Genomic DNA, 17,325 nt, shown 5'->3' with positions numbered 1-17,325 from the left:
GAGACATTCAGTCCAGTTATTAAACAGCCTACTGTAAGGGTGGTATTGAGTTTGGCAGTCCATCGTAATTGGAACATTCGTCAATTAGATGTGTCCAATGCATTCTTACATGGAGTGATAGAAGAAGAAGTGTTTATGAAACAACCCCTTGGTTATCAAAATAGATCTTTTCCTCACTATGTGTGCAAGTTAAATAAAGCTTTGTATGGTCTCAAGCAAGCACCAAGGGCATGGTTCTCCACTTTTTCTGCATTTTTGCTGAGTCAAGGGTTTGTTAATAGTAAGGCTGATGCTTCTCTCTTTACTCTTCACAATGATAAAGGGACTACTTTTATTCTGGTATATGTTGATGATATACTGGTCACTGGAAGTAATACTTCATATATTGCTGATCTGATTTCTCTGCTTGGTACTAAGTTTGTTATGAAAGATCTTGGGGCTTTGAGCTACTTTTTGGGTATAGAAGTTCTGAGACATGGCTCTAGTGTGCTTCTATCTCAAACCAAATATGCTACAGATTTACTAGTCAAAACAGGTATGCAAGATTGCAAACCTAGTTTTTCTCCTTCCTCCGTGAAGCCTGCTGTATTGGATCCTGATCCCCTTTTCTCTGACCAACAGTGGTCTAGAACTGAAGTGGGTTCTCTTCAATATCTCACATTGACAAGACCAGAAATTTCCTTTGTTGTTAATGTGGCATGTCAGCATATGCACAATCCTAAACATAGTCACTTTATAGTTGTGAAACGCATACTCAAATATATCAAGGGTAGTTTACACCAAGGTCTTCTGTTTGTACCAAGTCCTCTAACACTTACAGCCTACTTAGATGCCGATTGGGCAGGTGATCACCTTGATCGCAGGTCTACCTCAGGTTTTTGCTTGTTTTTGGGTTCAAATCTGATTTCCTGGTGTGCCAAAAAGCAGCACACCGTTGCCCGTTCTTCTACTGAGGTTGAGTATAGGTCTTTGGCTCATACAGCAGCTGATCTTTCCTGGATTCAACAACTTTTGGTGGATTTACATGTTTCTGGTTCTAGTTCTCCTATTATCTGGTGTGACAACCAATTAGCCATCTCTTTAGCTGCTAATCCTGTTTTTCATGCCAAGACTAAACATGTTGAGGTCGACTATCATTTTATTCAAGAAAAGTTTCTCAGCAAACAATTGGAGGTTCAGCACATTGGCACTATAGAGCAGATTGCTGATATCTTCACCAAATCTCTCTGTGGATAGGTTTTTGTTTCTAAAATCCAAACTCATGGTGGTTGATACCCCCATGAGTTTGCAGGGGACTGTAAGCAGAAATCATTAGGGTGATTTCTATAATTTCTGTATTTTGTTGGTCAATTTCTGTATTTGTTAGACAAGCATAGCTGGCAATTGGTTAGTGTTTGTGATTAGTTTAGTCGGTTAGTTAAGGGCTAGCTAATCTCATATTAAGTGAGGAGTATATAACCTCCTGTGCACTCTTTGTCTTCATTCAAGAAAGAAAGATATCCAACGTGATTGAAACCCTAACGCAGTTCTTGATCTCGTTTGAGTTTCTGTACAAGTACTGTGTTGATTTTTCCACTTTTCCTTGGTACATGATCTTTGAGCACTCTGTTCTCAAGGGATTGTACTTTGTATAATACGTAGTATCTCCTAAAGATAATTTATGAATCACCAATCGGGACTATCTCCGCCTAGCACGAATCGTCTTACTAGCGCGATCTGTCTCAAATCAAAGTACGGATTGTCTCATCGGCACGACGCGTGTTACGTAGTACTCCATAATCCATCCAACCAGTTATCATAAAACAATTAAAATCGCTATATGAATGTGCATAAAATCTATGAATTCATACACAAGATTTGATGGAATAAATTTGATGTTATAGATAAAAAATCCTTAAAGTTATACAACCGTGATTCGAATAATGAAACCTAAATCAAAACATAAATAATGTTGCTAGGAGTTTGAGTTTTATCTACGCCCTAGAAGAGGGGTATAGCCGGACATCCCTAGAAGAGGGGTTTAGCCAGACATCGGGGTCGAAGACATTGAGGCTCGGTTCCTGGCTTCAGTTCTCTGATTTCCCTTAGTGGCATGCATGTTCGAAAACCAATTCTAAATGCTATCTAGTCATAAAAATAAGTTATGAGACCTATCATAGCGTGTGGATACGGGCAACGGTCGAAAGTGAAATGTCATAGAAAGTACTCTCCGGACCAAGTTTCGATTTCAATTCTCACCTTGTCATGCACTTACAAAGAAAATTTACAAAACCCAAAAGCAGTGACAACAATCTTTTGGGTCTTTTTCCTATTGATTTGCTGAAGGTGTCGGGGTTTTTTGGGTTCTCCTCAAGGATCGGGTATGAACCAATGATTCAAAAACACATATGCTGAAATGGGTGTCTGCTCATTTCTTTCATTTCTTGGTTTTTTTCTTTTGCTTTTTCCTTTGGCTATGAACCAAGGATTCAACACCACATTTTCTTTGTTTCCGAGTTCATCTCTTAAAACGGAACAGAACCGAAAAAACCACCCGAAACCGAAAAACTGATGATCAATCGGTTCGGTGTTCGGTAGCTAAATATTGAGAACCAAACCGATTATTCGGTTGTCCAAATCTCCAAAAACTGAATTGACCGAACTGAACCAAAATCACCTCTAATATTTTGAACTCTCAAGTGTGCAAACGGAAGATATGTAACATTAAAACAAAGTATCTAACACACGACGACATGAAAAGAAACACTTTATAAAGTGGACGCACGATCTCATGAACGGAATGCCAAGTATTCGAAACTCTCTTTATTCATCGATCCACAGCCCATTGTCCTTAGGATCAAATAGGACTTTAATTCTGGTTAATAACGTTGGGTATTTAAAACGTTTCAAGGCTAGGTAAAACATTCAAGCGTCCAAGAATGACTCACTACAATTCACATAGGGCGCGCAAATGTAACAATGTGTGCCCTCTTTCTTTTTATTTTTAACTTCGCCACATCTCTCTTCCCTACAATCCCACATTAAGAACAAGTATTTCTCTTTTCCATGATAATTTGGTGTCTTTCTTTTTTTCCATTTAATTCTTTTTTTTCTCTTCAATCTGCGCACTTTTTTGCTATGGGAAAGATCACCAATCAACAAAGCTCACTATACTTCAAAATTTTGACATATCGGCAGAGCACTTAATCTTTCCAGATGTAGTGAGGTCCTCCGGGGTTGGGAAGCGTCCAATGTAAAGAAACAGTGCTTATTTTTGGGTGGGAAGGATCCCGTTTGCATTTGAAGTGGCGCCCAATTTTGTGTTTCATGAGTTAGCTCTTGTTGTCTGCAATCACGGGCTAGAGCGATCTTCCATCCACTGTTTTTCAGGTACTTAGGGTTTTCTGGTTAGTTTTTTTATGGAAAATTCTAAAATCAGCCCAGTGGACTGACAATAATGAGTGTGTGAATGTATATTAAATGGTATAAAAAGTACACAGAAATACGTGTTTTTCTTGTCTTCTAGTGTGTTTATCATCAGCCCAGTAGGCTGACAATAGCAAGACCGTAGTTTTATTTCTCAGACCATGCCTGAAGTTCTGAATGTCTGGTCTGTTTATGCATCTGCTAACCAATTTTTTGTCTAATCGCTAAGCAATCATTAAGGTCATCATTTGTTTCCCCTGTTTTCCAGTCTTCTCTCATTTTTGGCATAGATGATATTTAAGACGTTGGAGAGAGAGAGAGTCTAGTTTGGTCGTACATATATGGCTATAAATAACCAGTTAAAGAATTTGTTTGTCCTGTTCCGCTTTCTTTTTAAATTTTTTTTTAAAAAAAAATAAGGTAATTTTAAGCTCAAATATAATGAAAATAAAAAATAATTTTTTAATTTTTTTTCACCGTTTAAAAGATCTCAATGAAATCTATCAAACAAGATCCATATTGGTAGGAAAATTATTTGCGTAAACACATAATTTTTGAGTTTGAAATTACCTTTATTTTCTAAAAGTTCCTTTCTGTTGAAATTGGTACGGGGGTTGCAAAGAAAACTATAGAGTAAATACCGGCCAAGTTTCATTTAAGTACTGGAAAAGAGTTGCGGTGACGTAAACTATTGAAAGGTTTTCAAGCCAGATTGAAAATAGACGAATTGCAAACATTACATAGAACTTGCACGCGACTCGGATACACAGAACGTGCATTGTTTGTACTTCAATGCAACGACGAAGATTGTAAATGCATCCGAACTCGCATTATTTGCATGGCATTTGACCCCTCGTTGATGCGCAAGTTCATTGCTGGTTATTTAGATTCAAAAATACACACACATTGCGTGCAGTTGGACTGTACGCATACTACGTTCATGATTAGGCTTTTGGGATAGAAGAACAAACATGTTTGCGGTATTCTGCCAGTGCCCATGTGGGGAACGTATTTTTGTACTGAGCATAATGTAGCATGCAATTCCTCATAGAGACTCCAGTTAATTCCTGAGATGATACATAGCTTGAAGAATATTAGTAGAATGGTATTATAGTAATTCTCATTTTAGAACATACATTGAAAACTAGCTATTTGCCAGATATCTTCCTAAAACTGTTTTCTAAATTATGTTGTTTTCAGCAATGTTCCAAAAGTCGCTCGGCGCTAGTCGATCGGGCAGTCGGCCACCTTCGAGCCATTAATCGGATTAATCGGCAAATAATCGGTGCATATTAATTAGTAATTAGCAATTAATCGTTACTCAAACGTAATCGGATAGGCCCCGCCAGCTATTAATCGGTGATTAATCGCCGATTAATTCCTTGTTTTAGAACACTGGAACTTTTCAGACAAAAAACCAAAACAAAAACTTCATTTCTAGTGTTTTTAGAAAAAAATCAACATTTCAGACAGTGCACCAAAACAAGAATTTTATCTTCATGAGATAACCTTATTTGAACAATAACGAACACAATGGGAAACTGCAGTTTTTTTTTTAGAGATTAGTAATTTTGGAAAAGTATTGCGTAGAACTAGCTAGGTTCAAATTCTTTCTGCAAGCGGTAGAAATTGTAGGTTTTTTGCCTCCGCCATTGCCCACTATATAGTTATTGTAGTAATCTGAACCATTTATGTTGTAAGACTCGTAGTGTAGTATATCCATGCGAAAATTTATCTGTGATCAGAGACATAGATTGGTATATCAAAAATAAAAATTGATTTATAAAATTAATAGACAATCGTGAGCAGTATAACTTTAAAATTACTAATAGAATCAGACTAACTATTCTATAAACAAAAATTCTATTTTTGATATATCCCTATCGATGTCTATGTCTGATAAAGCTGATTTTTTTTTTTTGCGTGAATAGACTACTCTATGGGCTCTATTCCGCTGTGGAAACTGCCGACGGACAGAATTCTAACTCTAGTAATATATTGGATTGACCGAATGATGAGAATCTAATTGTAGGTCATTCTAGCTAGATGCCTAGGACAAAATAAAAGATATCATGCAAGAAGAAGAATCTTCCACAACAAAACTTACAGATATGATCAACTATCAAAATTAGGCAATCAATATTACCTGTTGCGGAAAATCACCGTCTTCCATCTGTGCATTAATTAGCAGTTTGGCTGCTTTATGCAATGGGGTGGGATCTCTATCAGCCTAGTAGTAGAAAAGCCAAAACTAATAAATTTCTGAATAGTGTATTTGATGAACAAGGAATAATATTGTGCACTTATATATGTCTACTACAAAGAATATATCATGTTTGAATTGTAAACCAAGTTATTTCGTGAATAAATATTCACCACGCATGCGCTGTTGCGATCCTAATGTCCCGCATCAACTTAGTTCTTGGCCTTGTTTATATAAGTTCTCGGGCATCCTTCCCCAATTTTCAATGATAAGTCCTATCGAAGATTCTAGATCCTTTACTATTAGAGCTAATCACCACGATGTGATTTGAGCTGCAAATAGGACGATGCGATCTATAGGCTGGATTAAGATTGAAAATTGATAGGTACAGAGCTGCCAAAAATGGGGCACTCAGTCTATAAAGTGGTGCGTCGTGGGGTAGACCCCGGAGCGTGGTGGTATGTTACGATCTTAATTAATGTTCTACATCGGCTAAGTTTGATCTTGGCAAGGTACATTATAAGCTCCTGGGTACCTTTTCCTTGCAAGCTGGTTTTCAAGGTGAGTTCTTTCGAGAGCTTTGTATCATGAACATTTCTAAACCAAAAATATTTTGGGGCTATATTTGGTTTTCATGAAACACGACATACTTTCTATATTTGAACTCTTTAAAGCGATCTCCATTTACCACAAAAAGAAGAAGAAGAAGAAGTTGTTGTTTCTTGAGAAGGATATTTGTGCACTATAGATCCCTAAACAAATAAATTTGAATGAAAAAAGGAACTTACAATTCATCATAATAAGTAAATACTCACCTGTCCAGCAGAAATAAGACCCAACATAGCCCATGATGTTTGTACAAAATTCGTTCGATTTCCTTCAAGCGGTTTGTATATCTGTTTTTAAGAATGACATAATCAAATAGAAACCAAGTAATTAGATAGTAGAGATACAAAACAATCCAAAGTAATCTGATTGTTTTGGATTTCCTTTTAGTGAATTTTTTTAAGCTTATGGTCACAATTAAAAAAATAAAAAATAGATAAACATGAAAAAAAAAATCTAAAAAATAACTTAGGCCAAATGTGGCTTAGAATGCTAGTAATATATTTCTTATTTTACTTAGCAATTATTTCTCTTGCTTGGTTTCACATCAAAACCAACATTGTGTGTAGCCAAGGTTATTCTACATAGTACATACCCTACCGGTTTTGGTATTGGTTTTTTTATTGGTAGGGTGCATACATGTACATAATTACAAATTCCATTTTTTATATATCCATTTGATTGTTATAAATACAACATACGTAGATATGTTTTAAAATTTTGAAATATCCAATTGACGTGAAAATTTGTACTCGAAAACAATAATTACAGAGACTATGAAGATCATATATCAGAGAAACTGAAATTATAAGTTCTTAAGTACAAAAGAATGAATTAGCTGTTTTCAAAATATATCAGTACAATAGTTCTTTGCTGTAGGGAATTAGTTCCTAAAAAACAAAAATAAAGAAATGCGAACATGCATGATCGGTACCAGCCAGTACCGACTAGTAATTTAAAAATCCGATATGTATCGCCCGGTACCATGGTCAAAGTACCAATTGCACCAAATCGGTGCATTTTGCCAGGCTTTTTTTTTATTGACAACCTTGGTAGTAACAGATGATAGAAGAGGTCAATTACCATAAGTTGGCATGATTCCTGGCTTTCCCCCCAGCCACCTTCCTCATTTTGTATTGAAAGCAAAAAATGAACACCTCTACGAACTGATTGACTATTGTCATATGTACTCCCAGCAGCAGTCAACCCTCCTAGCGCAAAAAATGTACCATAAATGAAGCAAATTCCCCAGTAGCCATACCTGTCAATGTTTAAAATTGCCTTTCGATTAGGTCACAAATTGTATGCATTGTATCATCTCTCCAGGCAAAACCCAAATCATGTAATCATGTATGCATTCTCATATGCTCAAGTTACTTCAAAAGAAAATGAACCTACCAAGAACCGTTGGGTTGTTGTCTATTTTCAAGGAAACGTACTGCTCCTTCCACAGAAGTATCTATTTCCTTCCCTCGATACCTTGGGTATAAGCGTTTGAACAATAGTAAAGCTTCAATTATGGATGCAGTGTTCTCGACATGCCTAAATCCCAGTATAGCCACAATCAATAACAGTTGTTTAAGCTATTGAAAATTCTCCAGGGCTAATACAAGGAAATAACTAGTACAAGAGCGTACTCTCGCTCGACCGTAACATCTGCAAAAAGTTCTGAAGGATTCAGCACCTGAACAAAAGGGGGAAAATGAGAGACCGAGTAAGCAAATAAGCTTCAAAAACGCAATATTCCATTAGACTCCAAACATTGTCTTATTTGAGTAACCTATTGTAATTTGGAGTTACCAAGAGAAAAGAAAACAAAGTAATGTATAACTACTTATTGTTTTACATGTATATACAATGCTCTAGGAATTTGGAACAAGAGAACAACTTACTTCTAAATATGGTTGTGGAACTGCTGGTTCCCAAATAGCAAAACCACCACTTTTAGGATTCTGAAATAAATCACATTAAGAGTCACAGTTCTAGTCAAAACGTATAAAAATTACTAAGATACAATGCTTTTCATACATGCAAGTACAAGAGGACATCCACGGCCTCGTATAGTTGCTTAACATCCACTTTTTCTCCTGCGACATCCAATGGCATTTGCGAAAGTAGTAATAGACACTGTAGAACGGTCAGTTGATTAGAAAAACATGCTTTTGAATTTCAAGTAATCTTTCTTGTTATAGTGTCGTGGAGCTAATAAGACTTAAATTACCTTCAATGCTTCAGATGTGCAGTCTGAGACAGCCCAACCTTGATCTTGATCAGAGAAAGTCCATGCTCCTTTAGTAATGTGACGATGCATTTTCTTGAAATCCCCAACAGGGTTTTCTTTGACCTTCATATTTAGTAACAAAGAAGGAATAAGTTGAAGTTGTACAAAGTTTTAATCTTTTTTGGTATACAGAAAAATACCTGTGATTCTTTTATGTAAAAATGCGCCTTTTTGAGAGTATCTCCATATTCATCTACAAAATTACTTGCCATAATGGCCTGAGTCAAAAGGGTACAATCCCATAATTGACTGCCAAAACTCTGCAATCCAAGCCACTAGTCAGCAAATGAGTAGTGCGCGGTACTATGTTTGACATATAAAACTAACAATCGAACAAGCACAACCAACATCATTAATTTGTAATGTGGACCTGTATTTTCATTCCATCTTCTGCAAGCCACAAGAAATCAGGAACTCTGGCAATGTGATACTTGAACTCATCACCATTGGGGTCCTCCGCCCACCAACACATCATTTGTAAACCCTACATTGCAATAAACAACCATTTCCTGATAAAAATTCTTAAGAGTTTGGTTCCCTAGAAAAATGATGGAAAACATTCACAACCAAGAGCACATCTTTACGGAGATAGATTCATGGGATAAATCCGCATTTATATGTTACGATGTATTTGCACAAGCTTAAATACCTTGTGAATTTCACATCTAAGAATCATAATGCATGGAGTCATTACAAATGTTGTTAACTCTAGCATTGAAAAGTTGGTTCCATTTAGAAAGTTCGACTTCGTACGTACAGAAAATGTGGTAAGATTGTTTAACTACTGCCTTTATCGTGACTTATTAGCAGCAGAACTCTTGTGCACTGAGTAGTACCTTTTATTCTACCAAGACGGATGTACATCTTGGCCTAGAGAATTACAACTGAACTTGGTAATTTTGCTTACTGAAAAGGATGAAGGCCTTCTTTTTCTTTCGCATTCATGCTAACTTTCATATCGACGTGGATAAGAAATTAAGAAGGTGGAGTGAAAGTGCACCCATGTAAAGAATGTACTAGTGTCACGGGAGGGACACCTTATGCCTTAAATATACTTTCAAAGCATAGATAAATACATCTTTTCTAACTGCTCTTAGTATCAACGGACAAAACGTACTGATAATAAATTCATTCACCTGTTTGTGTTACTCACCTTTTCTATGCATGCTAGAGTAATGTATCTGGTAGTTTCTGCTCCATGCCGTAGGTGCTGGATTACTTTTTGAAGAGCTTTCTCTCTAATCTTGGAAAACGGCCATTGGTTTATGATTGGCTCGCTCACATAATGAAGACAATCCCAAAGCAGATCTTGGACGAATGTGTGAGGGTAATAGACATCCTCCTGCATTGAAATTTATATTTTTTAAGCTTTAACTTGTTCAAATAGTTTCTCCAATTGCAGCCAATACAGGGGAATTAAGAGTTAGCAGAGCTGGACAAATGGGAAGACTGAGATTTTTTAAACGGCTGTTTAATTGGAAGCATTTGTGTCCTCCTTCCTTGAGGTATATTACATCACTAGAATTTTTGTTTACTAGTTATATAATAAGAAGCACGGATGGAAAATGGGATATGACACTACACGACACGGATGCATGGATATGCTTTTTCTCTAAAAGGTATGATACAGAAGCGTTTTTGGATACATTCAATACTACGTACGCAAACATGTTTTCTGTACATTTGTATGACCATCAGTTTGCGTTCCAATCCCGAATAAAATAATAGACAAGGTACAGTAAGTTATGAAGAATTTAGCCTGATATAGGACTCTGACATGGGACTCGAGAAACCCCTTAATAATAGGGCATGGTCATGGTTAGAAATTCTTAAAAAGATTCTTGATGAATTTGTGTACACACGTTAAGTGGATTTGTATAGCATTTGAAATGTCATATAACGACTTTTTTAATGATCGCATGTTTTACTCCGTCCCAAATTCCTTATCCCTTACGAAATTTCGTGCCATTTTTAGATCAATAGCTAAAGTATTTTTGTGCATAATTGTTAAAATTTCTTTGCACCAAGTTAAAGTACTTGGGGAGTTCTTGAATGTGGAGTAAAATTTTTAAAAATTATGCACTAAAGTTTGTTATTATTTATATTCAAATTGCATGATTTTTCGTAGGGGGTAAACCATTCACAATAGAGGAAGTAGCATAGTGTCATATTCTGATTGCTTTGATGATCACATTGTTAGAAGTGTCGATCGATTATATATTACTAATGTCTTTGTCATGGACACCAAATAAATACCAAAAACATTGCAAAAAGAGTGTCGGACATGTGTTTAAATAGAGATCATTATTTCTTAATTATGGACAGGAAAAAATTGTATCGAATACATGTCCGAATATTGAATAAGGGTCCGGAAAGTTCCATATAAGTGTATGTGTTTGACACATGTCACCTTCTTATAAGTGTCTTTGCTTAGTTCTTAGGTTATACCCGACATAATTTCGAGGCATGTTTAACCCTTCTTCAACATAAGAATTATATCCAACACAAACTGACTTCCAAGTTGATACTCAAATGTAATTCTCATTAAATCTTGCTTGAAATACTTTTAGAATTCATGCACCAACCTTACAACAACTATGGCGTGCTTTATTCCAATCTATCTCCTCATATGGCTGTCGGTGAATTTCTTGTCTCAATGATTTGACAAGTTTTGTGATCGGCCCTACGTACTTTCTCCCATACAAGTACGACATTGGCATGTAAGCTGTGCGAGCATAACACCACATTTTTGCTGAATTACACAAAGTATGAAATTAATGTCAGACCAAACCAAGTAATAAAGCTTCTAGAGTTTAAAAGAAATTAGGTGAATTGCAAAAACAAAAACAAGTTGGTTAACTCAATACCACATAAAGCTCTGCATCCGAGAATCGGACGCAACTAAAACGGTCACACACAATCCTCCAAATCTCCCTCCTCAAATCCACCGACTCTTTGTTTTAAAAAAAATGAGTTTGATCAGTTGTGTCGCTTAAGAGGACAAATAGTGCTCCTGGCGGTGCTTGAAAATTCAGAGGATCGTGTGCATTTAACGCCTTGTCTTAGTCATAGTGCATAGATGCCGAAACAAGCCAAATACGCATATTTCGCATACTTTAATCTTCTGCAAAGAACTTCTATTGGACACAAAAGTGCATTTAAAGTTACTAGTATAAGTCCATCTTTAATTCACCTGGATGGTAGGGCAAAAACGAAGGGACAAGCCAAAACTCAGGGGGCAATGGATTACATCCTGACCATTCATACACTCCAAGAACCTGCACAGTAGAGTCTATACACAATTTAATGTTTAAACAATTCATCCTCTTTCAAACAATGTCACTAAGGCAAGCAGATAATGGTGCCAACGCTCAGCTATCCAATTGGCTCATTTTCTTGTTTGATGAAACGACTAGGCGTTAAGATTTAATATGCAACGAATTCGATGCAAAATGTAAGATAGTTTTGTGCAGGTATCTAGTATAACATACGAAGGCCGTAAATGAGAAATTAAAAACTACCCATCCTGATCAACCGCAACCCACTTTCATGTTTTATCCTCTTCCATTTATATCTGAACCTCTAAACTCTCATCTGAAAACTCTGAAACAATTTGATGGCTTGCGTTTTTTATTGATCCAGGCACTAATCTGCGAAAAGTCCAACAACCTCCATGCTTCTTGATTTTACGTAAAAATCCTCTATCGTTAGATTTTTTGGAGGATTCCAACCTAAAACCAATTGACAATAGATGGAATAACCTCTAGATTTTATTAACCAAGTTTGGGTGGCTTAGATAAGCAATGTGGAATAAGTCTAACACTCCCTCTCACGTGCAGTCCGAATGCACATGGAGGTACTAATTGAGGAAACCAGGAGATTTGACTCGGGTGACGGAGACTTGACCATACGATGTGAGACTTTCCAAGACTTAGCTCTGATACCATGTTAGATTTCTTGGAGGGTTTCAACCTAAAACCAATTGGCAATAGATAGAGTAACCTCTAGATTTTATTAACCAAGTTTGGGTGGCTTAGATAAGCAATGTGGGACAAGTCTAACAGTTTCTGTCTTGATCAACAAAAAATTGACTTATCTTACATTGTTGCTTTAGGAGTTGTTAGTCTCATTTGCTATATTCTTCAAGTACGTCCTCGATAGATTGAAATAAAATATTGCCATCATTCTCGTAGAGTTAAATGGCCGATACACACAACTTTATCTCTTCCTCATACCTAGCAAGCAGTAATATACTCGTACATACTCACAAAATTGACTTTAGCCAAAAGATATTAAGAGAACTAGGTTTAGAGAGCTTCACCGAAAGAAAGACTTTGCCCCAGGAGGGTATCTGAGTTGCACCACCATGATCAAGTATCCATTTTTGAGCCCGTTCCATTTCCCTATTTTCTCCATCATAAGGACCTTTTCCTAACAAACGCAACGAAATGTAGCTAAGTGCCGAGCCAATCATAGTGCTATGACCCCCTATGCAGAATCCCCATCCTCCATCATCATTCTGCATAGTAAAAACATTCATGAATTTAGACAACATATCACAAATCTAGAGTTGTGCAATTTGCAAAGACATAGCAGTACATACTCCTGGTTTTGGGACCCGTCTCGAATCCCACCAACATGATCGATGCATCTCATTTTGTGCAAGATATTTCGTTTATGGTCCTTATAAAGAATCAGTTCAATCGGATATCGGTAAAACATTTTACTTTGCTTTAGAATTCAGCCTGAATTTTGAGACAAAGTTTGATGTTTTGTAAAGGCTTTTACCAGAGTATCTGATTGAACTGGTCTTTTACAAGGACCATAAACAAAATATTTTGAACAAAATGAGGGGCTCCGATCATCTTTGTGTGACCTAAGATGAGTCCCAAAAACTATTTGTACATTGTGTCTGCTACGTACGTCTGTGCAAGTAATATTAGTATTTTTTAAATGAAATTTCTACAAATACAGCCAGAACATTATACTCATCCGTACTCAAATGTATTCGAAATCGTTCAACGTGTGTAGTACTCACATGCATAAGACACCGGTTGCAGACATATCTATATTAGGATCTGTGTGTGTATGTAGGTGCTCTTTGAAATAAAAAAATGTGAATGACAGATGAAAGTGCAAATTTCTGGACACGTGTGTCTAAACCCTTCAATGTTTGTGAGTCTGACATTTACTTTGTGGGACCCACATGCATTAGACGCTTTTAGACACATGTGTTTAGATATGTGTGTGTCTGACTGTGTCTATATCATTGGTTTTTTGATATTTTGCAAGCAAGATTTTTTATTACTACCTGGTGATTGTAAAGGTATCGAATCATCTCCTTCTTGTGCTCTGCTGTTAATACAGTATTGATTGCTCCGCTAATGTATAGGCTAATGAGCTGCAAATTCCAATAAATTGTTGATCAAAATTGAGTTTGTACACCTCTTTTTTTCTCATTGCGTCTTGGCACTACCACATAGTGTCCCAACACCTTTCGTCAGCACATATTTCTGTATATTCCGTCATTTGGTTTGGGGCCCCACAAAAATGTGTGATGGGAAAAACCGTATTTGAGTGGAAAGTATCGGTGATTTTTATGTCTCTTTCTTTCCTATTCGGTTTGGACTTTGAGGAAGATTTTTGAGAGTAACGAGTAAAGAGAGATAGAGAAAATTTATCGGAGGCCGTGTCCAGTACGCTATGATGATGTAAGGTCTGCATAAATTAAAGAGTTCTAACTGAAAAGGAAACTAGAACCCCCCACTTAACAAAGTGATAATCTTTATCCTTGTTTCCTAATTATTTTACAATGGAAGATTAAATCTAAAATAATTATACGAAATTTAAAAAAAAAATTCATAAATGAATTCTTCTACTCTGCGAGTCTGCATACATCCTGCATCGATCATACGGTCGACAAGAAATAAGATGATGGACGTACATCAATCATTGAAAGAACCAAATACCACGAAGACACAAAATCAATGTTGGTTCTTCGAAACAAATGGTAGATCTTAATTTTATGGTTTTTTTATTTTTTTGTCAAAGTGCATGGAACGATATTATTCATCTGAAGGGCGAACAACCATAAACATCAGAAAGTATGGAACGGGGCAAAGCAATAGTCCACAAGTTGGACATCCCACTAGAGAGGGCTTTCTTTGCCCTCAAATATGCAGCCCGATTATAATCACGTTTAATAAATTCTGAATCACACGGAAGGAACGAGTCCTTATATAAAAGCTAACAATTCTGAATCAACAATGCAATGTCTGAAGCTACAATTTATAGCAAAGGGCCTTGACCATCCGGTCCAACTCGTTTTCGGTTTCTCAAATTGAGACCGCTTTTAAAGCTTGCAAATCATCCACCCCAATCATACTTACTGAAAATCAAGTATTATTTTCTTGAATCACATTTATGATGTGGAAAACGAAAACCATAAAGTTTGAAACATTGCATTGGAACCCTTTTTAAACATAGATATGTGTTGAAAACTTTTAAACAATATTTGATAAATATAGTTTTCGACGTGTTTATATTCTCAATGAGAGCTAAAATTTGAACGGTCTCGATTATCAAAGTAGGCATGGATAGGGCCTTCAAACAGGCTAAATAGACTAGATGGGACTTGAGGATCTTCCTCATTGCAACCATATGAAGTAGTACTTACCATGGGAGGTGTGTAAATATGCGGGCCACTATTTTCAGCTGGCCAGTGTCCATCTTTTGACTGAATTGCACAACTCAATCGAACGGCCTTTTTGAGAGCAGTTGTAACAGCTTCATAGTTGGCTTGTTCATTTTCCCCTAGTCTCATTGGTGGTATGCTTAGATCGATGTTGCTATTTTCCTTTTTAAGCTGCGTTTTTGGTTTCATCGATCAATACATGCAAACTGATGAGAAAACAATTCAAGAATTTTCTACACACAATCTAATTATTGGTGTATCAAAGAAAACTAATTTTCTCAAAGTAATTATTCTAAAAAACTTGAGTTTAAGACTAAATAGTCCCTCTGTCTCATAATTGTTCTCCCTCCACAAATTTCATGCCATTTTCGAACCCCAAAAGAACATACATTTCTCAAATATAATATTCAACTTTTTATTTTTTTGCATTGTTGTGAAAGTCTCTCAATGAGTTCTTTCATACGATACACTAAAATTTCAAAATTATTTTGAAAAACAATATTTTTGGTGTTTTAAAGTGACACAAATCGCATGTGGGATAAAATAAATTTTAGAAATAATATTACAAACTGCATACAACTCCTGTAGAATATTTTGAACATGGCTGGGGCAAGAGACAAGGCCCAATATAGTACTAACTTCCCAATTTTGTCAATAGAGATAGGTGACTAATTAAGAAAGTTGACAAGATATGCTAAACAGTTAAATATATGTCTAGCACGTGGAGCTACCATATACTCCCTCCGTCCCTTTTTAAGTGTCCCGCTTCATAACTCCTACTTATTAAAAAAACATCATCATTACACCTTTCACATCAACTTTTAACTCTACTTTCTCTACTTTCCCTCTATGGAGACATTATCATTACACTTTTACTCACTAACTTTTCAAAATGGAATCTACTTTTAGGGGCAAAATGGAAAATGTACCCACTTTTATCCACTAACTTTACAAAATGGACACTTATTAAGAGACAGCCCAAATGGGAATACTGGACATTAAAAATGGGACGGAGGGAGTATTATTTTTTAGAGCTAATGTGCACCGGATGGAACCATCCACATTTTGTGTCAAAATCTGTGTACGATCTGCTGCGTGCACAAACTTTTTCTTAAGATTTTATCTACCTGCATTCGCATGAGAACATCTCCGCAAGGACGAACCCGGGATCTATTTTTCCGATAGTCCTCTCGAGCTTTTTCAACTGTTTCTCTCTCCTCCAGTGTCCCAGCATCAGGATCGAATTCCCAAATTTGCCTACCAACGAAGTTGTTGGTGCTATACAACCATGGCCCTTGGCCTTCTGCAACCTTTAGCTTCCACATCTTTTCTTTTTTGAACTCAGTTCGAACTCAGTTCAATGGCTCTTGCCCTTTCTCTTGGTAGCTGACGTTGCATGAAACAACTTCAAAAACAATCATGCATAAAGTCAACAAGGCAACGAGCAGGGTATGATACAAATTAATGAAAGTATCTTGACCTTCATAAGTTAAATGATATGTTAGCTTGGATACAAATGCAACGAGCAGGTGTATATAGAAATTTGGCATGTAGCGGCGCTTCCCAAAGCGTCACTAGAAATGGGATGTATTTTCACTAAAAACATGGACTATGGCGACGGTTTTTTTATATTTTAGCGATAATGGAAGTGTTACAAAAGCTGGGCTAAGAAAACTACTGTCATGGCATCAAACACTAAAATCCTGTGATGGCATCAAATTCTAACGACAACGACGCCATTCTAAGTTATTTATATTTGATGCCATGCTAAGAAAAATCCTATGCTCGGAGAACGGCATCAAATTCCTAACAAATCTAAGGAAAATCATGTGCCATCACAGAATATATTGGAGAAGGCAGCGTGGCTGATTTATCAAGGGACCACTGTGCCCCCACTGCTCCAAAAATTCAGATTTTTTTTTAAAATCTGATTTTTAACTTAAACGAATAAATAATAATACTCTACCTTCTTGTCCCCTTCCCCGGCTTTCCAAGACCCACGCCTTTTCCTCCCTTTTTCCAAAACCCACCCAAATCGCCAGCGGCCCAGTGAGCAGAGAGCCGATCGTCGTCGTCGAAGCTCGTTGAACCAGCTGCACCGCCGATCGCCAGAAATCGTTGGATGCCGGAGCTTGG

At 36.7% G+C, this 17,325-nt stretch overlaps 1 protein-coding gene across 1 annotated transcript; it reads right to left on the bottom strand.

The window, feature by feature from the left end:
* Positions 1–4,117: 4,117 nt before the first annotated feature.
* On the bottom strand, positions 4,118–16,531 carry LOC131317785 (dammarenediol II synthase-like). The gene is made up of 18 exons (XM_058347422.1): positions 16,317–16,531; positions 15,172–15,360; positions 13,807–13,896; positions 12,817–13,014; positions 11,689–11,773; positions 11,081–11,247; positions 9,649–9,837; positions 8,866–8,979; positions 8,636–8,755; positions 8,436–8,558; positions 8,243–8,341; positions 8,107–8,166; positions 7,852–7,898; positions 7,613–7,756; positions 7,298–7,475; positions 6,424–6,504; positions 5,552–5,635; positions 4,118–4,472 (listed from the first exon to the last, which is right to left on the bottom strand). The coding sequence occupies exons 1-18, from the start codon at positions 16,512–16,514 to the stop codon at positions 4,350–4,352; spliced, it is 2,289 nt and encodes a 762-aa protein (XP_058203405.1). The 5' UTR covers positions 16,515–16,531; the 3' UTR covers positions 4,118–4,349.
* Between the last annotated feature and the right edge of the window lie 794 nt (positions 16,532–17,325).

The sequence above is a fragment of the Rhododendron vialii genome, chromosome 2a, assembly GCF_030253575.1.
Source record: "Rhododendron vialii isolate Sample 1 chromosome 2a, ASM3025357v1".
Taxonomy (NCBI): domain Eukaryota; kingdom Viridiplantae; phylum Streptophyta; class Magnoliopsida; order Ericales; family Ericaceae; genus Rhododendron; species Rhododendron vialii.
Note: the sequence above shows the minus strand (reverse complement) of the source record. Positions and strands in the feature narration are given on the sequence as shown.